Source organism: Sus scrofa, chromosome 5, assembly GCF_054392235.1.
Source record: "Sus scrofa isolate SSC_HxYL_T2T_F1_AM1 chromosome 5, Sscrofa_HxYL_maternal_Yorkshire_Landrace_v2.0, whole genome shotgun sequence".
NCBI lineage: Eukaryota > Metazoa > Chordata > Mammalia > Artiodactyla > Suidae > Sus > Sus scrofa.
In genome coordinates, this window is record NC_139387.1 from 26,231,290 (window position 1) to 26,258,103 (window position 26,814).

A 26,814-nucleotide genomic window follows, 5' to 3' on the forward strand; every position below is an offset into this window, starting at 1 on the left:
GGAGAGGCTGAGACAAGACAGAGTCTGTGAGGAAATAGCCAGGAAGGAAGTGGGGGGATAGTTAAAGCATTATACAAAATATTAGATGTTAACACTAGTCAGAGCCCACAGAAACAGGGACGAGATGGTGTGAGACAGTTGGAAACCGAGAGAAATAAAGACGACGACACGCAGAAAATAAATACAGACAAGAGGGAAGAGGTCATGAGGATGGGAGAATCAGGGTAGGGGAGCCTCCCGATGTCAAGTGCCCACCAGCAGCAGGCCCCAGCTGTGGGGCAGTGATTAGCAAAATAACTGCTGGCAGCAGCCTGGCATCTCTGGTATATGGAAAGGAAAAGGGTGCCGGGGGCAGGGGTGATGAAGCCCAGGGCTGAGCTGGAGGTGGAGGGGGCTGTGGAGCTCCTGGGTGTGGGGACCCTGCATGGCCCAGCTCACCTCAACTCACATGAGCCTTCCAGCCGTGGGCCTCTTTTCAGGCTCAATCTCCAAAGGATCCCAGATTCTGCCAAGACAAGGATCCTAACTTCTTGCCTCCAGGGACACACTTAATGAATCAGCTCACTGGCCACCTGCGACCTGAGCCCCATCCCTGGCTGCCCCGCCCCCCACCCTCGTCTCTCCAAACCCCGCTGGAGCTCAGCCGGTTGAGGAGCCTGGAGACAATTTCCCTTCTTTTTCATTCTTATTATCTGCATTAGCTCGCTCCAAGGAGCCTGAGAAGAGGCAAGGAGGGGGGCAGAGGGTCTAAGTACAAGCTGGTGAAAAGATGGGGGAACAGGGACCCACTCACATGACCAAATCTTTGCAAAGTCTCTTGTTTTATTAGTGGGTGAAGGCTGAGGGTAGGAGGAAGCTAAGTCTGGAAAGAGGACCGGAAAGGTTTGGGAGAAGCACGCCCTCTTCAAGGGATCTTCAATCTCTGAGCTCCACTCCCCATCAGGGGGTTCACACACCAGATCCTCCCGCAAAAGGTGGGTGGGGCTGGTGCGGCTCCTGGAGGAAGAAACTGCTGTGCCTCCTCACTGTACAGTCACCTCCAGGCAACGACTCCCCTTCTTCTTGCAGCTCAGCTTGCTTTTCCCACCACCCTGAGAGCCCTGGATGACCTTGACAGCCACACTGCCCTCCTTGAACTTCACTGAGAACCTGGAGGGGGAAGAGACAGAAGGACAAAGCTGGTGCCCTCATCCCCTCACCCCCAGTTATGTATTTTCTTTTCTTTCTTTCTTTTTTTTTTTGTCTTTTTGCTATTTCTTTGGGCCACTCCTGCAGCATATGGAGGTTCCCAGGCTAGGGGTCGAATCGGAGCTGTACCCACCAGCCTACGCCAGAGCCACAGCAACACACGGGATCCGAGCCGCATCTGCAACCTACACCACAGCTCACAGCAACGCCGGATCGTTAACCCACTGAGCAAGGGCAGGGACCAAACCCGCAACCTCATGGTTCCTAGTCAGATTTGTTAACCACTGCACCACGACAGGAACTCCCCAGTTATGTATTTTCATGAGGGCTTCCCCTCCCCTTCTTGAGGCAAGTACATCCCCCGCCAGCCCCTACATCCAAAGACTCAAGGCCCCAGAGAACTTGGGTGGCCCTGACCTGACATAGCACATTTTACTTTCTGAATGCACAAATTTTCCCGGTCACAATGACCAACAGCTTGGTCATCTGCCCCAAGCCATCCCTCGCCCCCCAGCACATGGCCTTACTCTTCAGTCATGGTGATTGGAAGCTGCCTCTGCGTGGCATCCAGCACAGCCCGGTACATTTTGGTCAGCAATTCAACCACATGCTCACTGACCAGCAGGAAGTCCCCCTTGGAGCCCACTGATGATACCTTAGGAAGGGGAAAAACAGCAGGGAAGGGATTCATTTTTTTCTCCTCAGGGGCAGCCTGGGAGACATCAAAGGCCCAGAGAGAGAGGTCTGGTCCCCCTCACCTCCAGCTTGCCCAGCCCCCTGATGTCCACCATATTCTCCAGTCTGGGGCCCTGCCCCAAGCCCCCAGCTCTGATACCTCGCTCAGATGCAAACTAAACAGCCCATCCTTGAAGCTGGTGACTGACACCCCGGCCACACTGTCCAGCCCAATGACAGTTTTGGCCTGGGAATTCTTGGTGTCCGCGATAATCACATGCCCCTTGGTCAGGAGGAGAATTCGAGAGGAAGTCTAGGGACAGAACAGGAAAGAGTGAGGAAGGACGGGGACTAATCGCCACCCTTTCGGCTACCAGCGAGGTTCTGGATCAGGCTGCAGGGGGAAGCTCAGGATGTAGGCTCTCACCTTGCCGTTGCCACGATTGACCTTCATCACGGTCTCTGCCACCAGAACAGGCCCCTCCTCCCCACCCTTCAGCTTCTGCAGCTTGGGGTTTCTTTGCAGCCCGATGTAGTCACCACGGAATGGAACAGGGACACTAAGCACACACAGGAAGTTTGCAGTGGAGACAGGGTCTTTACCTCTGACCCCCAAGGGTTTGCACCTGCCCCAGTGAGTCCGTTCTTAGCCCTCCAGTGCTCGCTCGCCCATCCTCTACCATTTCTACTGTCTCCGTGGTTCTCAGAGCATGATCCAGGACCAACATCAGTATTCCGTGGGATCTTGTTAGAAAGGCAAATTCTTGGGCCCCCCTCTCCCCGGGGCCTCCTGGATCAGAAACTCTGAGGAGGGTGTGCAGCAATCTGGTGGTTATCCAGCCCACCAGGTGACTCAGATGCACACTAAACATTTGCGAACAACAGCTCTGTGCCTCCTGGGGAATCTTCTCTTTGCGGCTGATGAACTTGCACAGGGTCTGGGGGGCCCTCACCTCTGGGGGTATGAAGCCTTCTTGCCTTTGAACAGCTCGCTGGCACAGAGCTTCTCTCTCAAGACCTCTATCTGCTTTGGAGACAGCTGATCCCGGAATTTCTTGCACTGTGATGGGGGAAGGGAAGGAACTGAGATTGCGGAGGAAGAGAGCAGGGCTGGGGGAACACCAAACCATGGGAGGAGAGGGGCAGAGACTGGAGAAGAGTAACAGATGGAAAGGGACAGGCACTAGACACTTGAGAGAGGGCAGGGATGGAGGAGCACTGGGGCTGAGGGGTGCTGGGGGGAGGAGATGGAAATAATCAAATACAAGTCTCAGAAGGGTTCTCTGCCCAGCACACAGCACAAGGCCTAGTCCCAGACAAGTGCTCAAAAGCTTTTCCTGACTAGGAGTTCCCATCGTGGCGCAGCAGAAATGAATCCGACTAGGAACCATGAGGCTGTGGGTTCGATCCCTGGCCTCCTCAGTGGGTTAAGGATCCTGCGTTGCCATGAGCTATGGTATAGTTTGCAGATCCTGCGTTGCTGTGGCTGTGATGTAGGCTGGCAGCTGTAGCTCTGCTTCGACCCCTAGCCTGGGAACCTCCATGTGCCTCGGGTATGGCCCTAAAAAGCAAAACAAACAAACAAACAACAACAAAAAAACCCCACAAGCTTTTCCTGAATAGAGAACAGTGCTCAATGAAATAAGCCAAACAATAGGACACATATGCTATGATTTCACTTATAAGAGGGTCCTACAATAGTTGAATTCATAGAGACAGAAAGTAGATTGTAGGTTCCAGGGGCTGAGGGCTGGGGGAATGAAGAGTCATTGTTTAATGTGAACAGAGTTTCAGTTTGGAGTGATGAAAGAAAATATGGAGATGGATGGTGGTAATGGTTGCACAGCAGTGTGAATGTGCTTAATGCCACTAAACTGTATGCTTAAAAATGGTTAAAATTCAAGTTCCCATTTTGGCTCAGCAGTAACAAACCCAGCTAGGATCCATGAGGACGAAGGTTCGATCCCTGGCCTCAATCCGTGGGTTAAGGATCCAGCATTGCCATGAGCTGTGTGTAGGTCACGGATGTAGCTCAGATCCAGCATTGCTGTGGCTGTGGTATAGGCTGGCAGCTGCAGCTCCAATTCGACCCCTAGCCTGGGAATTTCTATATGCTGCAGGTGTGGCCCTAAAAAGAAAAAAAAAAACCCAAAAAACAAAAAAAACCCCACAAAACTTAAAATGGTAAATTTTATGTGTTACTATAATTTAAAAAAAAAGTTAAGTGGCAGAGGGAGGCAGAAGAGGAATATGAGGAGGAAGAGGGAAAAAAAGGCAAATGAGAGGGGCTACCCAGGCCTGCTCACCTTCCATTGGTGGAAGAGCTTCTGGAGCTCGTGGTTAGCCATGTTGAAGTACTTGTAAGGGGCGGCTGGCCACTTTTTGTCCAAGACATTGGTAGATGGCAAGTTGTTCTTCAGCCCCAGGAGGAATTTCCGAGCCTGGGTTGGAAGCAGGGGGATTGGGACTCGGATGATGAGAAGACCGCCTGACAGGCAAACTCACCCCCAGATCCTGCCCCTGGTGGAGGAGGCCGCCTGCAGGGAGCAGCAGCAAGTGGAGCTGAGGAGACGGAAGGGGGTCCCTCCTGATCTCTCTCGGTAGGAATGTAGGCTTGAGGCTGCGCAGTAAGAGCGTGAATGGTGATAGAGGGAGAGGGGGATTAGTTCTGAGCAGATACCTTCTACCTGGGATAGTGAGGTGGGAGGAGCCAATAGGAAAACACCTCAGTATTTTGCTCTTACCGCTTCCTACTCTCTCAGCTCATAATTGCCTCCAGACTGTTTGTGTTAGCTGTTGGACGAGTACCAAATCTCCCCTTCTCTCTGCTCAGTCAAGCCCAGCACCTCAAAGTCCTTTACTGAGAGCGCAACCTCCTGTCACAGGATCCCCTGCCTCACCCTGGCACACCAACCAGACTGGACACCTTGCCCTACCCTCTGCCCAGCTCATACATACAGGATGACTCTGTGCTTTGGTTCATGCTGCTCTCAGCTCAACTCTGCCAACTCAGATTCTACCTGTCCTTTGAGATGCAGCTCAAAGCCCTCGCCAATTCCCTGGGCCAGGGGTGTCTCTCCTTTCTTTAAAGCCCTGTACCTTTTTGTCTGTACTTGTGGGTTTTTTTGTTTGTTTGTTCATTTGTTTTTGTCTTTTTGTCTTTTTAGGGCCGCAACCTTGGCATATGGAGGTTCCCAGGCTAGGGGTCTAATCGGAGCTGTTGCTGCCAGCCTACACCAGAACCACAGCAACGCCGGATCCGCGCCATGTCTGTGACCTACACCACAGCTCACGGCAACGCCAGAGCCCCAACCCACTGAGCGAGGCCAGGGATCGAACCTGAAACCTCATGGTTCCTAGTCGGATTTGTTTCCACTGTGCTAAGACGGGAACTCCTATACTTGTGGTTTTTGTACTACTGTTATCTCCATGGAAATCTTCTCCCTCTTCTAGGCAGTAAGTCCTTGTGAGTCAGGATCCCAGGTCCTGGGTTTTTTCACCATTCAACAACATTACTGAGTGTCTGCTCTGCACCTGGTACAGTTCCAAGTATGGAGACACAGTAATGAAGAGAGTAAACCAAAGTCGTTATTCTCACTGAGTTTATATTCTATTGGGGGTGGAGAATGAGACGGCCCACAGCAAATCAACACAGAATGTAACATCAGATAATTGTACACGCTAGGATGCCAAAAAGCAGGCCTGGGATAGGAAGGAGTGGTCCTATATCCCAGGAACAAAAGGAAAGCCAGTGTGACTGGACTAAATTGAGCAAGAGGAGAGAAGATCAGAGAGTTAGCTGGTCAAGGACAGATCACGAAGGGCCATGTAGGCTGTGGTAAAGATATTTGGCTTTTATTTGAGTGGACTGGAACACCATTAAAGGGTTTTAGGGGAAGAATGACATAATCTGACTTATTTTTAACTTTAATTTTTTGACTTTTTAAAATATCATGCAGTTTCTTATCTTGAAATTTTTAAAATGTGTGTGAAAGTTGAAAAAACATTACAATGAACATGTGTATGCCATATACTTCTCACCTAAATTCACCAACCGATAATGTTAACATCTTACCCTTTCTTTGTGGTCTAACACACGCACAGCACACGTATATACAAACGCATACAAATATATAAAGACAAAAATATACACACATATATACAAATCTTGGCTACCGTATCATCCTAAAGTAGGTTATAGTTATCATCCTTTCTCCTAAAATTTAAGCACGAACTGCCCAAGAACAGGGTATTTTCCTATACAACCATGATTCCATCACCGAACCTAAGAAAATTAACATTAAGTAGATACACTCACCCACCAGCAATGCATATGCAAATCTCTCCTAATATGCTTTATAAACTTCTAAGAAATGTCCTCTTTAGCTTTGTTTTCATTTTTTCTGATCCAGGATCCAGCCGGGTTTCAGCTGTGGCATCTGACTGGTTAGTCTCCCCCAACCCAGAACATTAAGTCTTTATATCCCAGGAAGCACTTAGGACCCTGTTTGTTTATGAGATAGAATTATTGAAGATATAGGAGTTCCCGTCGTGGCGCAGTGGTTAACGAATCCGACTAGGAACCATGAGGTTGCGGGTTCGGTCCCTGCCCTTGCTCAGTGGGTTAACGATCTGGCGTTGCCATGAGCTTGTGGTGTAGGTTGCAGACGTGGCTTGGATCCCGAGTTACTGTGGCTCTGGTGTAGGCTGGTAGCTACAGCTCTGATTAGACCCCTAGCCTGGGAACCTCCATATGCCGCGGGAGCGGCCCAAGAAATAGCAAAAAGACAAAAAAAAAAAAAAGAATTATTGAAGATATAGAAAATGGCTCGATCTTGAGGACTTCCAAATTTTTGGAATTTTTATGAAAACTTTTTACTGAGATATTAAGTTAAAAAAAAAAAAACTCTAAAATAGGAGTTCCCGTTGTGGCTCAGTGGAAACGAATCTGACTAGCATCCATGATGCAGAGTCAATCCCCGGCTTCAATCAGTGGGTTAAGGATCTGGTGTTGCCATGATCTGTGCTGTAGGTCACAGATGCAGCTTGGATCCTGCGTTGCTGTGGTTGTGGCATAGGCCAGAGCTGTAGCTCCCATTAGACCCCTAGCCTGGGAACCTCTATATACCGAGGGGGCGGCCCTAAAAAGACAAAAAAAAAAAAAAACAAACAAACCTAAAATAGAAAAAGGGAAGTTCCTGTTGTGGCTCAACAGTAACGAACCCGTCCAGTATCCATAGAATTCGGGTTTGATTCCTGGCCCACTCAGTGGGTTAAGGATCGGTCATTGCTGTGAGCTTCAGTGTAGGTCACAGAGGCAGCTTGGATCTGCCGTTGCTGTGGCTGTGGCATTGCTGTAGGCCAGCAACTGCAGCTCCTAGCCTGGGAATTTCCATATGCCATGGGTGTGACCCTAAAAAAGAAAAAAAGCTAAAATAGAAAAAGGCAGGAGTTCTTGTCATGGCACAGTGGTTAACGAATCTGACTAGGAACCATGAAGTTGAGGGTTCAGTCCCTGCCCTTGCTCCGTGGGTTAACAATCCGGTGTTGCCGTGAGCTGTGGTGTAGGTTACAGACGTGGCTCGGATCTGGCGTTGCTGTGGCTGTGGTGTAGGCCAGCGGCTATGGCTCCGATTAGACCCCTAGCGTGGGACCCTCCATATGCCATAGGAAGAGGCCCTAGAAAAGACAAAAAGACCAAAAAAAAAAAGAAAGAAAGAAAGAAAGAAAGAAAGAAAGAAAAGGCAGAACATGCAGTATATTGCTATAACTGTCCAGGAACCCAGGAACTATCCAAGCTGTTTGTATTTCCCACTACAAAGGTCTATTAAGCTTGGTCTGATCTAAACCCTGGAGTCCCCAGTCCTTGGCCTGGTTTGATTTAATTCAATAAACATTTTTAAGCATCTCCCATAAACCTCCATGTTCCAATTGATGTGGAGTTTCTGAGGGTTTTCTTTTCTTTTTTTAATTCTTCATTTTTTTTTCTAGATCTAGAAAGTTCTGCTTTTCCCTATGCAGCCCTCCTGCCCCTGGGTCTACCCAGAGCCATAGATGCCTGGGTTGCCCAGACCTCTGTGGGGGGCATGGGGGCCGGGGGTGGGGGTGTTGGGGCAGCGAAACATCCATAGGCAGTGGTTAAAACTCAAATAGTTTGTATCCAGCTCCACCACTTACCAGCTGCAAGTTATTCAACCTCTCCGGACCTTAGTTTTTACCAATAAAATGAGGGAAAGATAAAGATCTACCTCATAGGATTGTTGGAGGTATTAGTGTTAATGTACGCAAAGGGCTTAGTGCATAGTTAGTATCCAAAAAATTGTGGGCATAGGCAAGGCAACGGCAAAATATGGACTAATCAGAAACACTGGAGCAATCAACGCCTGGGGGTGCCCTGCATGCAGACATCTGTAGTAACTATGATTTATTGAAACACCGGTTTAAACCCAACAACTCCGGGGGTGACATTCAGCAGATGCCTGACAGGTGAAAGAAAAGGTGACGAGAGGTCAGTCAGGAGATAAGAGCAAAACCAGATGACAGTCCTCGGGTGTGCAGCAAGAGAGCACGTACCCTGGGAAGGCAGACACCCTGGAGCCGGCCTGAGGAGAGCCCAGGCAGCGGGGAGGCCTAGAAAGACAGAGCTTCCTTGGGGAGGAGGAGGAGAAGGACACAGTGAAGGCGCAGGGAGGCAGTGAAGAGGCCCAGAGCCCCCAGTCCTCAACCCAGCCAAGGCATCCAGCCTCTCCGACAACAGGAGTTCCAGTGAATGTGTCTCATGTCTTTACGAGCAGAGTTCATAAGAGTCCCAACGACTGTCAAAAACCAACTCAGCTGAGGTCAGTTCTAATCCACCCCCAGGCCTCTGTCTAAGATCTCCTGGTCTTTCCCAAGGTGGCACTGGAAGTGCTGCTCCCCACCTCCCCCAGGCCTGACTTCCTGTGATCCTTCTCAGAAGCATTGCTGCTGTCAGATGGGTCTCTGGATACAACCCCTCTCTGTCCCTGTTTTCCTCTCGCTGGAAACTATCTACAGTTTGAATGTCCAAGCCTGTCCTGGCTTCTTCCTGCCACCCTGACCTGAGTCCTCCAGAGCTGAGATCCTTCCTGAGATTCGATTTCCACCTGGCCTGCTTTACTTTCAGAAGAGATGGAAGGAAGATATGATCCCTCCTCTTCGCTGCTCAACCCTAAAATGCATCTCCGGACAGAGCTGGGTTAGTCAAGCCTATGTGTGCCCTCTCTCTGCTCTTCCAGGAGGCTGGGCTTCTTAAGTGTTTTTAACCAACCAGCCCCAGCCTCTTCTCTGGTCTATTCACCATGGACTAGTCAGTGGGTGTCTGGGACGCCTTCCTGACACAGTGTTGCCTGCAGTGTCCACTCACGCCAAAATGTGCTCTGGTTCTGCCCCTGGGCCCTGAGGCGCTGGGGCCCTCTCCCTGCAGGTTGCCTCCTACCCCTCCCCTTCTCGGGTTTAAGTACATGCAAACTAACGAGGCTCTGGGGGAAAAGCTTCGAGTCATCTTTTCTCGAACCCCGCGTATTTCCTCTTACAAACTTGTCCCTCCCTCCTCGATGCCCTGTTTCCACCCTCAACCCCCACCACTTACCATGCACTTATAGATGAAATTTGACAAGGTGAGGGCAGCCCCTGACCGGAAGTACTTTCGATAATTCTTGCGGGCCTGGCAGGGACAAACAAGAAAGGAGTCAGAGGAAAGAGACAGATCTATCTGGAAGCCAGAAGACAGGCCTGGAAGAGGTGCTACTATTTTTCCACCACACGAAGAACAGCGTAAGCTCAAGAGCTGACGCTACAGCTGGAGGGAGGGAGTAAAGTCAGGCAAGCTGGCAACGAGGAAGACCCTCAAAGCAGAAGACAGAGCTCTGCTGCCAAGTTGGAGACACACCCAGGCACATACTCAGATGTCCCCAAGGTGCACCCACTCCCAAACACACACAGAGCAGACCCAGAAACACACCCAGACACATTTGTGCCCTCACACAGAGGTGTATCCTGGGTGTGAGCAGGACTTGTTCTCTCGTACTCTTCCCGCCCAGCAGCTGGCACGACTGACCGACCAGGGAAAAAACCCCTCTCCCTTCCCCATTACCTTCCATCCTCTCACAAAAGCCTGGATCAACAATGCTGACGCCTTCATCTTCCCATAGCGTTTCTTTTGCTATAGAGAACAATGGGCCTGTTAGAAAAACGCCACCTTCCGAACCACCTCTCCATTTCCCACCCTCCTATTAGAGTGAAGGGGAAGGGACTTTGGGGATAACTGGTACCATATTGCCCCGAAACCAAGAGGAAATGAGAATCTGACTCTTGCGCATCAGCTGGTAGTGGGTGCGGCAGCGCCAGCCTCGGTACATCTTCTGTATGAGTGTGGCCAGCTGATGGAGTCTGAGGCGCCTCTGCTCTTCCAAGTAGAAAAGCTGTGGAGAGGTGGAAGGGTGGAACAAAGAGGCTGGCCTAGGGGAACCCCATGGCACCAAAGGCTCCCTAGCCAGTGTTTTATTTGACCACTCCTTTGTCCTCTTAGTGTATTCATTTATGCATTCATTCATGTAATGAGCATTGGAGTTCCCGCTATGGCCCAACGGGATCAGCGGAATCTTGGAAGCACTGGGATGCAGGTTCAATCCCTGGCCCAGCGAAGTAGGTTAAGGATCCAGCATTGCTGCAGCTGTGGCTTGGGTCATGACTGCGGCTTGGATCTGATCCCTGGCTCAGGAACTCCATGTGCCTTGGGGGGGCCAAATATGGGAAGAAAAACAAACAAACAAACAAAAAAATGCATGTAATTAGCATCTACTGAGCTCTAACTCTTTAGCAGGCACTGTGCTAGGACTTGGAAATTCAGACACCCTGACTTAAGGAGTCCTGCTTCAGACAGAGATGCTCAGATGGGCAACGCAAGCACACCTAACTTCCAGGCTCAGGATAGGCAGGGTGGGAGCCCAAGGATTCAGTTCCCAGAGATAACATCCCTGCAGAGAGAAGACTTCCCCATCCACTATTCCAGGTTCTAGAAGCTCACCTCCACACAGCCTCTCACTCAGCTGGGCTCTCCACCTCTTCCACCTTCCAGCCCCACCAGACACAAGGGCACCCTCCAACTCACAGTCTTGGGGCTCCTGATGAAGATCTTTGTCTTCCCAAAGGCCAGCTCCTCTGAGGACAGGCTCAGCTCCCCCAGGAACTTCTCAACCCCCTCCCTACAAGAGCAGGTGGGGAAAGCTGCCGAGGCGCCTCCCAGGGGAGGGACTGCTCCCACCTTTCCTCCACCCCTTTTACCCTGGGAAAAGGGTCCAGGGCCTGAACAGACTTCAGAGCCTCTGAAAGTGATTACTCAATTCATTTCCCCAACTATCCATTCACGAGGCTTTAGTGATGCATGTGGTACTGCCTTCCTGGCACCCAGAGGCTCGCTGTGCTCCCTGCCCCCCACCCCGTCCCCTGCTCCCCAGTCTCCCACTGAGTCTTACCGGTCTCCACCATTCCAGTGAGGCCAAGTGCTCCGACTCAGCAACCGGTACCTTTCCAGGAAGGACCCATAGACCTGGCGGTAGGCATAGCCCGCCCGTCGCACCCGCACATTCTCCAGCAGCCCCAGGTACCGAACCTGGACTGCCACCAGCTCCGAGGAGAACTGACCTCTCTGCTGATGCTCATTGGGCTTTATACACCTGGTGGGAGGTGGGACAAGGCCCAGGCTGCAGGAGCTTCACTCTTGCCAGTGTCACCCATCATGGTCTCTGTGCTTCTATTCTGCACGCAATCCCCTTAGTTGAAAAATTTCAGAGGAAGCAGACACACTAGTCTTCCCAGTTTCACCCACTATAGCATGGTCCCTACCTGACTGTGACACTCTCCCCCTCTGAGACTCTTAGCTCCTCAGCTGACTGTTTTCCATGAGGAAAGGGCCTCTGGTACCCTCATTCCAGAGACCAACCCCCACACGGACATGTTCTACTGTACATGGCCCCTGCATGTGTCATCACATACACAGTATGTTCCCCTGTGGGCCCAGCATGTTACCTGATATAGTTGGGGTTCTTGGAATACAGGTTCTTCATTAGAATGCCCACAGAATTCTTGAACTGGGTCCCCGCAGTTGGGGGGCGTTTGAGAGATGCCTGCTTGGGATCACCCTCAGGAAATAAGGACCGAAGGAGGGAGTGCCGGGCCTTCCACATGGCCTGGGACAAGTCCCGGAAGAGTAGGTCATTATTCTTGTCGATGAAGCTGTTCACACTGTAGGTCACCTGTAGAGGAGCAGCACTTGGTCTGGAGAGCCCACGACCTTGTCATGCACTTGGCCCTCCCAGTCTCACTGTGAGGTATTCTCAGTTCTCGTCTACCCCCACTTCCTCCTCCATTGCCTTCAGCCTGTGCCCAGGTCCCAGCCTTTACCCTCCAGCCCTGCCGATATGGGGTGATATACCTTGCCCGCATAGTGACTGATGCGGAAGCAGCTGAGGCCCATGCTGTGGTCATACTGGCGCTGGGCATTCTGGGTGACTTTGCTCTCATAGTGACTATGCTTGGAGAAGAGCTGGTTCAGCTTCGCTAGGAAGGTGGAGTCACTGACCACCCCAGGACGCAGGCACTCCTCATCCAGCATGGCCAGGATGCCTCGCTGATTCTGGGTGGGGGAACAAAATCAGTCCAACCTCGTCTGGTCCGCTAAGATGTCCGCATCCTCACGGCCGCCCCTTTGCCCTGTCTACCATCCCTATCAAGTGGGGTGGGGGAGGGGTGAGAGGGGAAGAATGTCGGGGCACCCTGGAAGGGGAGGTCCCAGAGAGAAGAGAAGAATAACTTACATGCTCAATGAGGTTACAGATAATGCTATTATCAAAGTAGTCCACCTTCGTCCACGGTATGCCCTGGCAAGGGGAGACATGACAAGTCACATGGAACAGGTCCAAGACAAGTCTTCAAAGACATCACCAGAACCAGGATCCCTTTCACCCACCCCACAAAGGACCATCAGAAAGCCTTATAATTCACAGAGGTCCTTGGTGTGGTTCCCATTCCATCCCCATCCCTCCAAGGTTGATGGAGAATTTGTGGGGTGGGTGGATAGATGAATGGGAAGACCCAGAGCAGTAGTGAGAGAGGATGAGAGAGTGTAAAGGCCCGGCAGCTGCTATAGGGTGGAGAAGGGAGTGTATGTGATGTGCTGGGTGAAGGTTGGGATAGGGATTACTTATCCTACTTGGAAGTAGAGAAGGATCCTTGAGTAGGTGGAAGAGCAAATGGCCATACTGCTCTGGCAACAAACTACAGAACCAAAGCACATAAATGAGCTTATCATCAAACCGCAAAGCTAATTTGATACATCATCAAAGGCCTTCATCAGTGACCCTCAAACTCCAGTGTGCATCCCAGTCCTCTGCAGGGCTTTTGCTAAAACGGGCTGCTGGGCCCCACTGCTAGTTTTGGATTCAGCAGGTCTGGGGCAGGGCTTAGGAATTTGCCATTCTAACATGTTTCCAGGTTCTGCTGATGCTACTCGTCCAGGACCACACTTTCAGAACCACTGATCTATTATTTTATTTTATTTATTTTATTTTATTTTAATTTCATTTTATTTTTACATTTTAGGGCCACACCTGCGACATATGGAAGTTTCCAGGCTAGGGGTCGAATTGGAGCTACAGCTGTTGGCCTATACCACAGCCACAGCAACAACAGATCCGAACTGTATCTGTGAACTACACCACAGCTTGCGACAATGGCAGATACTTAACCCACTGAGTGAGGCCAGGGATCGAACCTGCATCCTCATGGATACTAGTCAGGTTTGTTACCACTGAGCCATATCCAGAACTCCCTCTATTTTTTTTAAAGCAAGAATGGTACAGAAACAGAAGACCCAAAGACCATCATTCTCTAATTTAGAGATTTGTTGGGCATCAGGCCTGCAGGCAGGATAGCTCTTGACCATGCAAGAGCCAGACCTCCCAGGCTCGGGCCATTCCCAGGTGTGGTTAGGGAGCACAAGTCTTTCTCTTCCTCCCTCCTCACAGGTCTCTAGGGAATGCAGAATGGCATTAAGTAAAGTTGCCCCCCTGCAACTCCATCCCAAAACACCTTTCCCAACTGGTTAAATGAATGATGATAGCCTTACAATCCTATGCAGCTGTAGGAAAGCATCTTTATGTACTGATACAGAAAGGTCTCTTGTTAACTGGCGAAAGCAAGATAGAGAACAGAGCGTAGTCACTGCCACTTGAATATATTTTGTGGGAAAATATATTTACAGATTTACTTGAGTCTACATCAAAGACCTCTGGAAGAAGACAGACTTCAGTTAGCTGCCTCTAGATGCAGGGGAGAATTAGGAGGCAGGGATGGGGTTGGAGGGAGACCTTTCTTTATACACCTTTTTAAGCTTTTTGAATCTTGAAGCATGGGAGGGAATGTATCATCTATGTAAAGTTTTACCGTAAAAACATACAAACCTAAAAAACTTTTACTTGTGACCACATGGCCTGAAATTCTGCCACCGCAGGTTCTTGAGAGCTCAAGGGAACATCCCAGGGAGAGTTTTTGATGGGTGAGACTCAGCCATTCACACTTTGGAATGGATGAGCTCAGAGACATTTTCTAACACTTGGCCTTAGAAAACATGGGGTTTTGCTGACCAGGGGAAGGAGTGTGGAAGTTCTGAGCCATGGGGCACTGCTGGTGAGGAAGTCTGGGGTCAGGGTGCTATAAGAGAGGGCAGCAACACCAGCCCAGCCCGGGGGGGCGGGGGGGGGGAAGACAAAGGATTTGGAGACGGAGAAGGGCCCAGAAAAGGATGTGGTAGGATGCCAAGCCCAGGAGGAAATGCCCCTCCTAAATCCAGTTCATGGTCTGCCTTGAGCCAAGCACAGCTGTCACTTCACTCTTGTCAGGACTCTTCCCCATCCCCAGCCACCCGACACCCTTCCATCAATCTGCCCCCTTCCTCGCCTGGCCTGGAGTGGGAGTATGCGGAACTGGGGATAGACAGCCGAGAATTAGGGCTTCCTGGCAGTGCTGAAATGTTTAGCTGTCCTTAATGTTCCCATCTGGGGACAACTGCGAGGAAATTGTGACGAAGGAGAAAGAAAGATCTGGCATCTGCCTGGAAGTCATCTAAGAGAGGGGGAGCAGGGAAGGCATCACTCACCTCTCGCTTATACTCCTCTTGCTCCTCTTTCAGCGTCATCTCTATGAACACCTGCTGTAGCTTCTCATTGCAGTAGTTGATCACAAATTGCTCGAAGCTATTATCCTGAGGAGGGTACACGGGTTAGAGAGAGAGAGACCCAAGACCTTCCTCCCTCTTCAGCTCAGCCCAAGACCTTCCTCCCTCTTCAGCCCTGCCTCCTGTCTCACAGCCTCCCTTGAGCCTGCCGTCCTTAACCCTCAGGAAGCCCGGTGCTGAGACTGCTGACGCTCTCTCACCTCTAATATTTCAAAGCCGTAGATGTCCAGGACCCCCATGACCTTCTTCTTCTCCCCAGTGTCCACCTGAAGAGAAGTTAAAGATAAATCTGAGGACCGGCCCTCTGCATACCAGGCCAGGCCCTTCTGGGATGATGCGAGTGGAGCAGGGGACAAAGAGAACCTGGGTGAGCCTGACTAAGCTGGCAAGGAACTGCCGTGATTTTATTCTCCTTCCTCCTCTATACGCTGAAGGACAGGCAAAGAGGGAGGAAAGGAAGGAAAGGAAGATGCCAGGATGATGCTCCCATGGTACAAAGTAGAAAGACAGTAAAATCTCGCCAGGAAAATAACAATCCCTTATATTTGTGGAGCATTTTACCAAAAAAAAAAAAAAGTTCTTATTTCATTAATTCTTATAGCCCTAAAAGATGTGATTATTCCCAATTTACTGATGAAAAAAAACCCAACAACTTCAAAAGAGCTAAGCATTTACCCAAACCTAATCCCATTTTACCCTGCTGGCTTCCAGTAACAGTTTCTAAATTGATGGCACTTTCACACATATAATTTTAAAATAATAGCTCTGTTTTGACCTAATCTGCACACCATAAAATTTACCCTTTAAATTTTCAGTGGGGTCGGGTTTTTTTTTTTTTTAAGTATATTCCAAAGGTATACAATAATTATCATTAAATTCCAGAGCATCTTCATCATCCCCAAGTGAAATCCTGTACATGGACCCATTAGCCATCACTCCTCATTCCTCTGGTAACCACTGATCTAACTCCCATCCCTATGGATCTGTCTATTCTGGACCTTTTATATCAGTGGAATCATACAAAATGTGACCTTTTGAGTCTGGCCTCTTTCAGACCTTTGTTTTCAAGGTCCACCCATGCTGAGCATGTATCAGCCCGTCAGCCTTTTTAACAGCCAGATAATATCTCATTATATGGACATACCACATTGGTTTATCCAGTCCTCAGTTGATGGACATTTGGTTGTTTCCACTCTTTTGGCTATTATGAGTAGTGCCTCTGTGCACATTCATGCACCGGTTTTTATGTGGACACCTACTTTCACTTTTCTTAGATATATACCTATGAGTAGAAATGCTGGCTTATGTGGTAACCACGTACATAATTTTATTTGATCCTCACTAAATCCTGTGAAACATGTAGGCATTAAGTGTCTCATTTTCCAAATCAGGAAACAGGGGCTCAGACTCTTTGTGAAACTGAAGGACCGCACAGCTGGTAAGGAGGGGATCCAGACAGTTGAACTCAAAAACCAGAGATGGGGAGTTCCCATCGTGGCGCAGTGGTTAACGAATCCGACTAGGAACCATGCGGTTGCAGGTTCGATCCCTGCCCTTGCTCAGTAGGTTAACGATCCAGCGTTGCCGTGAGCTGTGATGTAGGTTGCAGACGTGGCTCGGATCCCGCGTTGCTGTGGCTCTGGCGTAGGCCGGTGGCTACAGCTCCGATTCGACCCCTAGCCTGGGAACCTCCATATGCCACAGGAGCGGCCCAAGAAATAGCAAAAATACAAAAAAAAAAAAAAAAAAAACAGAGATGGGAGTTCCCGTCGTGGCTCAGTAGTTAACGAACCCGACTAGGAACCATGAGGTTGCGGGTTTGATCCCTGAGCTGTGGTGTAGGTCGCAGACACGGCTTGGATCCCGCGTTGCTGTGGCTCTGGCGTAGGCGGGTAGCTACAGCTATGATTTGACCCCTAGCCTGGGAACCTCCATATGCCACGGGTGCGGCCCTAGAAAAGGCAAAAAGACAAAACGACAAACAAACAAACAATAAAAAAAACACAGAGATGTTTCCAAAACAACACACTATCCTCCTTACTCTGTTCATCTCAGAACCCAAGGCAGGGGGCCAGTGGCAGGGGCAAGCAGTGTTCAGGGAGGAGGGCAATCTCTCACCTTGATACTCTCATTGATTCGATTCACTATCCAGTTGAAGAGGCGGCTGTAGATGTTCTTAGCCAGAGCATCCCGAGCATACTGGGCCTGCAGGGCAGGGCCAGCTGGTTAGTGAGGCAGCCACAGAGCCTAATCTAAAGTCAGCCCCCCGCCCCCACAGGGCTCCTTACCTGGGTGACATTCAGTGCAGTGATCACCTTTTCTTTGGCCGTTTCCATGGTCCTTGAGCACAAAGCTCTCTCTAGTTCCCCTGAATTCAAACCCACCATTTCCCCAATCTCCTGAACACCTGGAGTGATGAGGACATACAACACAGCCTGAGAGAGGGCTGGTAAGTGAAACAGCGGAGAGACTGGTGTTCCTGGGTCATACTGGGGAAGTCCTTACAGCTGATCCAGAACGCGGCTCTGGAGGAAACTCAGGGGAGGAGGAGAGAAGGGAGATCTTGATACTTTGGATGCATTGTCTCCTTTAATATGAGGATCTCCTGAAACAGGTCTAACTGCCTTCATTTTTGCAAAGAATCCACTGAGACTCAGCAAAGTCTCAGAACCTAGGTCTACGAAACATCAAAACCTCATTCCAATATGCCTCACAGGGTGTTCTGAATATGTGTGGGGAAGCATGGGCAGAGACAGACTGAATCAGAGTGAGGTCTATGATGCTGGAGATGGTGGAACAACAGAAACTGTAGGAGATTTGGGGAGCTGGGTGGGTGCAGACCTCTCCCATCACGGATGCCACTTGCTGGTATCCCATTGGCCTGGAACTCGTCCGCCAGTTCCACATTCCCCAGCTTCAACACCAGGGCCGCCACCTCTAGCACCTGCTGAATCTCCTCCTTGGAGAACCCAATCACAGTCATCGCACTCTTGGGGAGAAAGAAGTCCGAAGCTGAACCATGGTGCCAGAACAACGCCTCCCTTCTCAAGGCCAGAGCCTGGACTCAGGGCATGGCCTAAGGGACCATCCTGGCACCCACCTGGAGGTCCTTGAAGTTGGAGGCATCATCCATGCCATCCACCCTGGCTGCTTCTGGGTTCAGGTAGGCGTAGCCACTTGTGTCCCGCTCAAGCTTCAGGGCCTCTGGGAGGGCCAGAGTGAAGGGAAAGGGTCAGTACACAGGCTCTCTGGAGTTCTCTAGCCTTCACTCTCACAGCCCTTGCTCTAGGTTGGTTCCTTCTTTTAAGGAGCCATTTTTGTTGTAGGTTCTTCCCCTGCCTCCTTTGTTTTGGGATCATTAATTCCTATGCTCATTTTAAAATGGTATTTAGGGTTTGGAATGTTCATAATTATTGAGATTTCCCATCTTTTTTTTTGGCTATGGCATGCAGTGGCTTGATGTGAGATCTCTGTCCCCAGACCAGGAATTGAACCCAGTCACAGAAGTGAAAGCACCAAATCCTAACCACTAGACCACCAGGAAACTCCCTTCAACTTTTATGAAAGGGAGGCCTCATTTCACTCTTCTCCCCACCCCTGGGGTTCTAAACAGTGGAAACAGACAAGTGAAGCCTCAGTCCTGCTCAGTTCTCAGTGGCTCTAGGAAAGAAGGGTGAGCACCTCCTACCCACCCTCAACCTCAATGCCTCACCCTTGCCCAGGTCAGCACATTCATTATCTTCACAAAGCACTGACAAATTTCCCCAACCCTGACCCCCTTCTGGAAAGTTTCCTTTGACGTGGTAGGGCTGAGCCAAACAGCTCTCTTCATTCCCCCACAGGGCTTCTCTCTCCCAGGGCACACCACATGGGCTAGGTTTTGGTTTTCTACTGTCCCTCCTACACACAAATGACTTGTGTGTTGGGATTGTGGGTTTTTTTTAATTGTTGTTGTTGTTGTTTTAGGGCCACACCTGTGGCATATGGAAGTTCCCAGCTAGGGGTCAAACTGGAACTATATCTGCTGGCCTACACCACCAGCCACAGCAACGCAGGATCTGAGCTGCATGTGCAATCTACTCCACAGCTCATGGCAACACTGGGTCCTTAAGCCACTAGGTGAGGCCAGGGATTGAACCCGCATCCTCATGGATACTAGTCTGATTCATTTCCACTGTGCCATCAAGGGAAATCCCTGCAATTGTGTTTTCTATCTTTGTATTCTGTGTACCTGGCTGGAATGCAGAAACTTTTTTCTTTTCTTTTTTTTTTTTTTTCTTTTTGGCCACACCCGTAGTATGTGGAAGTTTCCAGGCCAGGGATCAAACCTGTGCCACAGCATAACCAGAGCCATAGCAGTGACAATGCTGGATCCTTAACCTGCTAAACCATGAGGGAACTCTCAATTTTTTTCTATTTAATAAATGAATCAAGGGAATGGTCCAAGCTGTTCGCCTGAGATGGGACGGTGTGGGTTACATCAGGGAGCTTGAGGGGTATCAATTATCTGTTATGCAAATAATCTGAGAATCAAAGTGTGTCCCTCAAACTAGAGCTTAATGGCAGCTTTCCCTGAGACACAAAATTTGAAACAGGAAGCTGCTAAAGAGGGGGGTTTGGAAGGAGAATGAGTCAGGAAGGCCCTGGGATGAAGATACCAAGGAGGCTCCACACAGACTCAACTCAAACCAGTGAGTACAGAATCAGCCAGCGCCAAGAGACTAGTAGTACCTATGATTCAGACAAATTGAAGACAATCAAGACTATTAAGCCAGCGGGGATGATGAGACCTGTGGGGGCTCTTGAACCATAGAGACTCCAGGAAGGGGAAAGGAGACAGGCACAAGTCCAGCACAGAATAACCAGAAACCACAAGGACAGGTTCTTGTGGACTAGACACCCACAGTACCCTTAGCCAGAGGGGGAACTGGGAAGGGAAACTCTGGCAGGGCCTTAAGTCCCATCACCCTACAGTAATGCCCATCCAGAGCCACCTCAGGCCCGTCCACCATCCAGGTTGGGATGGTCTCTTCCCCAGAACAAGGCAAGATGCCCAATGCCTTCTACTCCCACAGCAAACCGCACAGGCCTCTTGGCATTGATCACACTGTATCATGATGTATCTGTTCACACATCTGCCATCCCTAGATGACGATAAGTTCTTTAAAGCCAGGAGTTCCCATCGTGGTGCAGTGGAAATGAATCTGACTAGAAACCATGAGGCTGTGGGTTCGATCCGTGGTCTCACTCGGTGGGTTAAAGATTCAGCGTTGCCATAGGCTGTGGTGTAGGTTGCAGACGTGGCTCAGATCCTGTGTTGCTGTGGCTGTGGTATAGGCCAGTTGCTGTAGTTCTGATCAGACCCCTAGCCTGGGAACCTCCATATGCCAAGGGTGCAGCCCTAAAAATAAAAACAAAAAACAGGGTCCAACTCTATCTCTAGAAGCTGGCACAATGTTCCATCACTGCAGGTGTTCAAGTGATACTTGATGACTGAATGAATGGAACCTCCACAGAACTATCTAAGAAGAGGAAATCAAGGGCCAGGAACTGGGTGAGGCTGATGTAGACCCAGGACAACTTCAACTAGAGCTCAGTGAAAAGTCCTTGAACAGCTGATTTCCTGCTGAGCTATCAATAAAGTCCCTTAAATTGAAGACAGGAAAGGATGCTAGATGGAAGCAAGTGTTCCATTTTTGAAGCCAAATTGGGAAAAGAGGAATCCAGGCAGGAGAAACAAGAGCAATGAAGAGGTAAGAAGGCTTATTTCTAGCAATAAAACCCTCAAAATGGAAGAGAACACAGAGGTCAAGGCATTTGTTCCCTAAGATGAGTGGATGAGATTCCAGGGACGAGGGCTGCAGGGATGGGGGCCCAGGGTCTCTGGGGACTGCATGGAGGCTGGGGGTATGCGGTCCTGTGTCGGGGGCAGGCACATACTCAGCAGCTGCGCATCTGCTCCAGCCAGTATCTGATAGAAGATGTGGAAGTTCCTTTCTCCTTCAAGCTGCTTCACCACGCGGGATTTCTCCAGCAGATCTGGCAGAGAATTTGAAAATAGTGTTCTGAGGATCTGGGAGATGCTACAGCTTCCTCTAATTCTGCCTTCAACCCTGGTGTTCCTAGTGGTTGGGAAGTCTGGTGGTCTAACATGCATCTTCCTACAGCAGATCAGCAGGAAGGGACACCGGGAGGGCAGGTGGGAGGGCTGCTAAGTGGGATGGGAGACACGTACAGTTGGTGATGACGCCACCGAGGGGGGATCCCTTGAAGTCAAATTCAATATCCATGTATTTCCCCTTCAGAGACCAGAGAGAGAGAGAATTTGCTACTTCCTCTTTTTACCACCCTGTCCAGGGGGCATCTGTGCTGCATTCCTCCGTCTCAAACACCCACAACCTCTCCTCCCAGGCTAAGGAGACGGTCACTCACGAATCGAGAAGAGTTGTTGTTGCGAATGGTCTTGGCATTGCCAAAAGCTGCAGGGGGGAGGGGAGGGGAAGTGAGAGGGCTGGGGGGAGAGAAGGGACTCCAGAGAAGGGGAAGGGGGAGGCCCTCTGGCCATCATGCCAGTCTCAGATTTTTCGGGCTGAACAAGAAGAGCGGTTTGGGGGAACACTGGGGATGGGGGTGGGGGTGGGGTGAAGAGGGCAAAGACTGGACTTCTCACCCTCCAGCACTGGGTTGGACTGAAGCAGCTGCTCCTTCACAGAGTTCACCTGCTCGCCTTTCCCACAGACAGCCGCCACGTAAGACATCACCAGCTTACTAGCCTCTGTAAGAGAAAACCTCTGGTGGGTCCCCACCAACCCCCTTAATCTCCCTCATTCCAGCACCTCATACCATTCAGACTTGGGAAAAACCAGGAAGGAATTTCAGCGGGTGAGGGCAGGGCTGGGCCTGGCTCAGAAAGAGACAAAGGGGTCATTCCAGGGCTGCCTCACCCGTCTTCCCGGCTCCACTCTCGCCTGTGATGAGGATGCACTGGTCTCGGTCTTGGTCCCTCAGCGACAGGTATGCCACATTTGCCAGCGCATAGCTTGCGGGGAGGAAGTGGGTGATGACCAGTATGGGGGCCAATCCAAGACACTATCTTTCACTCAATCCCTAGCCCCAGATTCATTTGTCCTCCCCTCTTGGACCAGACCAAGGCAAGTGACAGGCCTAGGAAGGGGTCTTCAGAGGGCCAAGGGGAGGACGGGGCAGCTGGAGAACCTCCTTCAGGAGGAAGGATAGAGGAAATCAGGATGTCTCCTCATAGCAAGGTCACCTTCCCTCAGTGCCTCTACTCACATATGGGGCTTCAGCTCATAGAAGGTGTAGTCCCTGTATTTGTCAATGAACTCTGGGCCATAGATGGGCAGCTGTTGGTAGGGATTCACTGAGATCAACACGTTTCCAATGTAGGTCTGGAGCCAGGGAAGGAGACGAAGTTGAATGAGCGAGGGTGGGGGCTGTGGGGAGGTACAGGCCACACACCCAGAGCCCGGGCATCCACGTGCACTCACATAAATCTCCTTCTTTTCATGGCGCAGCTGGAGGTTCTTGAGCAGAGACTCCTCCTCCAGGGGTTCCAGGAGCACTAGGTCCTCCACTCCCACGGAACCTTCCAGGAGCATTATGGCCAGTGGAGCTACTGATCCTGGGATCAGTTTGTTGATGTCTTCTCAGCTTTAGGGGCCAGTAACTGTTTAAGGGGAGGAAGGCAAAAGGACCTTCCTATCCCCCAAGTCCTAGAGAGAGCCTCCAGCCTGGGAGAGGCCTCCAGACAGCCCAAGCAAACTGTGGAAGGTGCAGAAACTTTTTTTTTTTTTTTTTTTTTGCTTTTCAGGGCCGCACCTGTGGCATATGGACGTTCCCAGGCTAGGGGTTGAATGGGAGCTGCAACTGTTAGCTTATGCCACAGCCAGAGCAATGCCAAATCTGAGCCACATCTGTGGAACTACACCACAGCTCACGGCAACACCAGATCTTTAACCCACTGAGCGAGGCCAGGGATCAAACCCTTGTCCTCATGGATACTAGTCAGATTCCTTTCCTCTGTGCCATGATGGGAACTCCGGGCTACAGAAACTCTTGAAAGGAGGTGGGGGAATCCTTTGCCCCCTGGATTAGGATTGGTTGGGGGGGGACAGGACCCCTGCCTCCGACCACCAGGGTAAAGAAGATGCCCAGTGGGCAGCTGGGGGAGCATCCTTGTGCTTAAAGGGGAGATGGCTGGGGAGAAAGGATAATCAAACTTCATGCCACGGTCAAGAACCAGAAGCTCCCTCCCACCTGCACTGAGGCCCTGGCCCGGGCCCTGAATCCCCACTTGTCCCCAGTTCTCTTCTCCACTCTCTACCTCTCACAGCCTGTTTCAGTCACCCAGGACATCCACATTTATTTCAAAAATTGTTCCAAAATCTTTCCTCCCCTCCTGTTACTACAGTGAGCCAACTTTTTTTTTTATGGCCGCACCTGCAGCATATGGATATTCCCAGGCTAGGGGTCAAAACCTGCATCTGCAAGCTACGCCACTGCTTGTGCAAAGCTGGACCCTTAGCTGCATCCTCACAGACACTAGGTTAGGTTCTTAATCCTCTGAGCCACAACGGGAACTCCTTGAGAGTCATTTTTTTAAATGAGGACTGGACAGGATGATGAGTTTGAGGACAGAGGTAGGAGTTCCTCCATAACCCAAGAAAAATGAAAATGACATTTATTTCCCCAACAAGCAAGTAGCTGTCAGGACCTCTGGATATGCCTACATGTCTGCCCCTATGTCTCCAGCTTTTACACCCATGCCCATAAGCTTCTGGCATGGACTTTGCCCCAGAGGGACACACCTAGCTTTTAGTAGTTGGTGGAAATGGGCAAGGAAAAGCAGAGTTGGGGGGCAGGGAACATCGTGGGGCTTGGCCCCCAGGCAGCAGGCACACAGCAGGTGTACCCTAAGGAGGAAGCCCAGTGCTCCTCAGTCTTTCCCGTGGGACTGAGTAGGTGGGGTGACCTGGTGCAGGACAGAACTATTAGTACAATGGTCAAGGCCACTCCCTAACAGGAATAAAAGAGCCATATCCTCCTCTCCTGCACTGCTGAACCTGGGTGGGGGAAGGGAGGGAGCCAGGAAGGGAAAGTCAGGCAAGAAGGGGGGGCCCAGGTTGCCTTCTCCCTTCACTCTGCTTTCCCTAGGAGCACCTGCCACGTCCTATAAAGTCACAACTGAGGGAGCAATAAGAATCCTGATTAGTGCAGCCTCTAGCACTTGTGTAGTACTGATTACAGGCCAGGCAGGCTCTAAACACTTTACAGGCTAATTCATTTGATGCTTACAATATCCCCATGAAGTAGCTACTAGCATCGTCCCACATTTTCTAGAGTAAAAAAAAAAAAAGTTAAGATTTTAAATAACTTGGCAGGGAAGCAGAAGAAGCAGAAGCAAGGCTGGAGAAGGAATCTTCTTTGGATTTACATTTGAAAGGAGTAGGAAATGACTGGTTGGAGGTGGGGGAGGGGGGAAAAAAGCAGCCTCCATACTGGGCACCCAAAGATGTGAAAGGGAGTTCCTGTCGTGGCACAGTGGTTAATGAATCCGACTAGGAACCAAGAGGTTGCGGGTTCAATTCCTGGCCTTGCTCAGTGGGTTAAGGATCCGGTGTTGCCCTGAGCTGTGCTGTGGGTCGCAGATGCGGCTCGGATCCCACATTGCTGTGGCTCTGGCATAGGCCAGTGGCTACAGCTTCGATTAGACCCCTAGCCTGGGAACCTCCATATGCTGTGGGAACAGCTCAAGAAAAGGCAAAAAGACAAAAAACAAACAAACAAACAAACAAAACAAAGATGTGAAAGGACGAGTAGCGACAGGTTAATGCAGGACTCACCCAACGCTGGAACTAGGGGGAAACCTCAGCGTCCCTTGGAGAATGGTGGATGAAATCTCAGTTTGACAGCAAGGGGGCATAGGAGGCCCAGGCCCCAAGGGTGGAGAGGTGTCCTCGTTACCGGGAGCTGTCCATGGTGTTGGGGAAGACAGGAAAGAGACGGCCCTCCTCGTGCCAGTGCCCACGCTTCTGACCTTCCTCTGTGCTGCTTCCTTCAGCCAAGGCTCCCTGTGCCAGTTGAGCCAGGAGAGGCCAGAGACAGCTGAGAGCTGGCTGCTGGCTGCTCGGCTGCTCAGCACAAAGTCCGAGGCTGTTCCTGCTGAGGGTGTGGCTCGCTTAACCCTTCACAGACCTGAAAACCCAGAAGGAGACATGTGGCCAAATAAGAAAGCCCCCTCTAGATAGGAAAGGGTATCTGGCTGGCCTTGGCTGAGGGGTTCAAGCAGCGTTCTTGCTCTGTTTCTCCCAAACTAGGGAACGAGTGCAGAAGTAGGAGAATTTATAGCCAAGGAAAAACTTTTTCAAAAAGACAGAAATTCTGTCAAGGAGGTAGGTAGGCTGGGGTGTCTTCTGACCAAATACACAGTACCTCCCTCAAACCTACCCTTCCAGTCTTATTGGGAGCCATGGGGTATTGATAACATTATTGGAACTAAGCGGACAAAGTCCCTAGATGTACCATGACTTCCTTCCCCCCATGAATCAGAGCCCATCACACAGACCCAAAGACTAAAATTAGTGATAACACCTGACATTTTCATTCATTCAGTTTCACTGAACTCCACCTCTCACTCACTGAATTGCAACACCCTGTGAAGTAGCCAGTACAGACTCACTCCATTCAAAGGGAAAATGAGAGGCAAACACGGAAGCTCAGAGAGATGATAGGAGGTGGCCCTAGTTCCACAGACAGTACATGGCAGAACCAGAAATAGAACACAGCTTCCTGATCCTAAGTCGGCCATAGGTTCCAGCCCAAGTCCTGGTATCTCTCATTTTAATCTTTCTCCTGTGCTAGAATACTGCGTAAGATCCCAGGACACTGTTTCCTGGGCACTAGCCCAGCTGGAATTAGCTGCCTCCGATAGACAAGAAGCTTATAAAATCCTATTTTCCAGGGTACCCCACCCACCCAAGAAAATTCCTAAATAAGAGGCTCCCTCTGCCCACCATCCTCCCTCCCAGGCATGCACAAAGAGCAAATTAGATAATTACAAACACTTAGCTGAGGATTAGATTTGCCAACTCCCAGCCACAGCTGCTTGGATCAAGGTCCAAACTCTATTGCTCTCGCAAAAGCTCTCTGCATAAGCCTGGAGCATCAGCAATTCCATTACCAAACTGCCCTTACATAATTTATTGATCTACTACATATATTGGGAGGAGGGAAAGGCAAGGAAAAAAGAGAGAGAGCTGAGTGGAAATGACGTCTTAGAACATAATCTTGGGTGTAGGTATAGCAGTATCACAGTGTCTGAGGCAGAAACAACTAAAGACCCCCTATGTTGCAGTGGAGGAAAGAGACCTAGAATGAGAAACCACTTCCCCAGGATTACACTGCTGCAAACCTGGCAGAGCTGAGACCAGAACCCGGGTCTTCTGTCCTCCAGGCCAGAAATCTGCAGCTGCCTACAACTGGCGTTTATCCATATCCACCCATTGACTTATTTATTGAGCACCTACTATGTGCTCACATGAAAGAAGTGACTGTAAAAGTGAGATGGCAGCCTCAGGCCTGGAAACAATGCCAAGAAGGTCACAGCCAGGGTGACCAAACATCCTGGTTTGTCTAGGACCTGAGATGAATCCTCTGGACATGGGAATTTGAATGCTAAA

The 26,814-nt window shown here is 50.2% G+C and overlaps 1 protein-coding gene across 2 annotated transcripts; it reads right to left on the reverse strand.

Annotated features, from left to right (window-relative positions):
• Positions 1-804: 804 nt before the first annotated feature.
• Positions 805-25,330, reverse strand: MYO1A (myosin IA). 2 transcript variants are annotated; one of them, XM_021091822.2, is made up of 28 exons: positions 24,979-25,330; positions 22,624-22,786; positions 22,409-22,524; positions 22,060-22,154; positions 21,786-21,890; positions 21,548-21,594; positions 21,351-21,414; positions 21,056-21,154; positions 18,216-18,319; positions 17,957-18,104; positions 17,404-17,522; positions 17,234-17,320; positions 15,316-15,381; positions 15,038-15,142; positions 12,699-12,761; positions 12,317-12,517; positions 11,911-12,137; positions 11,358-11,558; positions 10,994-11,087; positions 10,155-10,304; positions 9,977-10,045; positions 9,473-9,547; positions 4,170-4,304; positions 2,817-2,923; positions 2,291-2,423; positions 2,024-2,176; positions 1,716-1,843; positions 805-1,149 (listed from the first exon to the last, which is right to left on the reverse strand). In XM_021091822.2, exons 2-28 carry the CDS (start codon positions 22,732-22,734, stop codon positions 1,023-1,025), a joined length of 3,129 nt encoding a protein of 1,042 aa, XP_020947481.1. In that variant the 5' UTR covers positions 22,735-22,786; positions 24,979-25,330; the 3' UTR covers positions 805-1,022. The 2 variants fall into 2 exon arrangements, with proteins under 2 accessions (XP_020947481.1, XP_013853091.2); XM_013997637.3 differs by having other exon boundaries at positions 22,624-22,802.
• Positions 25,331-26,814: the final 1,484 nt, after the last annotated feature.

What these genes read in the sequence shown, in the direction of transcription:
- MYO1A (XM_021091822.2), bottom strand. Translation starts at nt 22,734, where the DNA reads ATGCTCCTGGAAGGTTCCGTGGGAGTGGAGGACCTAGTGCTCCTGGAA. An exon ending in GAATCAATGAGAGTATCAAG is followed by an intron (nt 15,382 to 17,233) that starts GTGAGAGATTGC and finishes ACTTCTCTTCAG; the next exon opens with GTGGACACTGGGGAGAAGAA. An exon ending in CTTGGTTTCGGGGCAATATG is followed by an intron (nt 10,046 to 10,154) that starts GTACCAGTTATC and finishes TGTTCTCTATAG; the next exon opens with CAAAAGAAACGCTATGGGAA.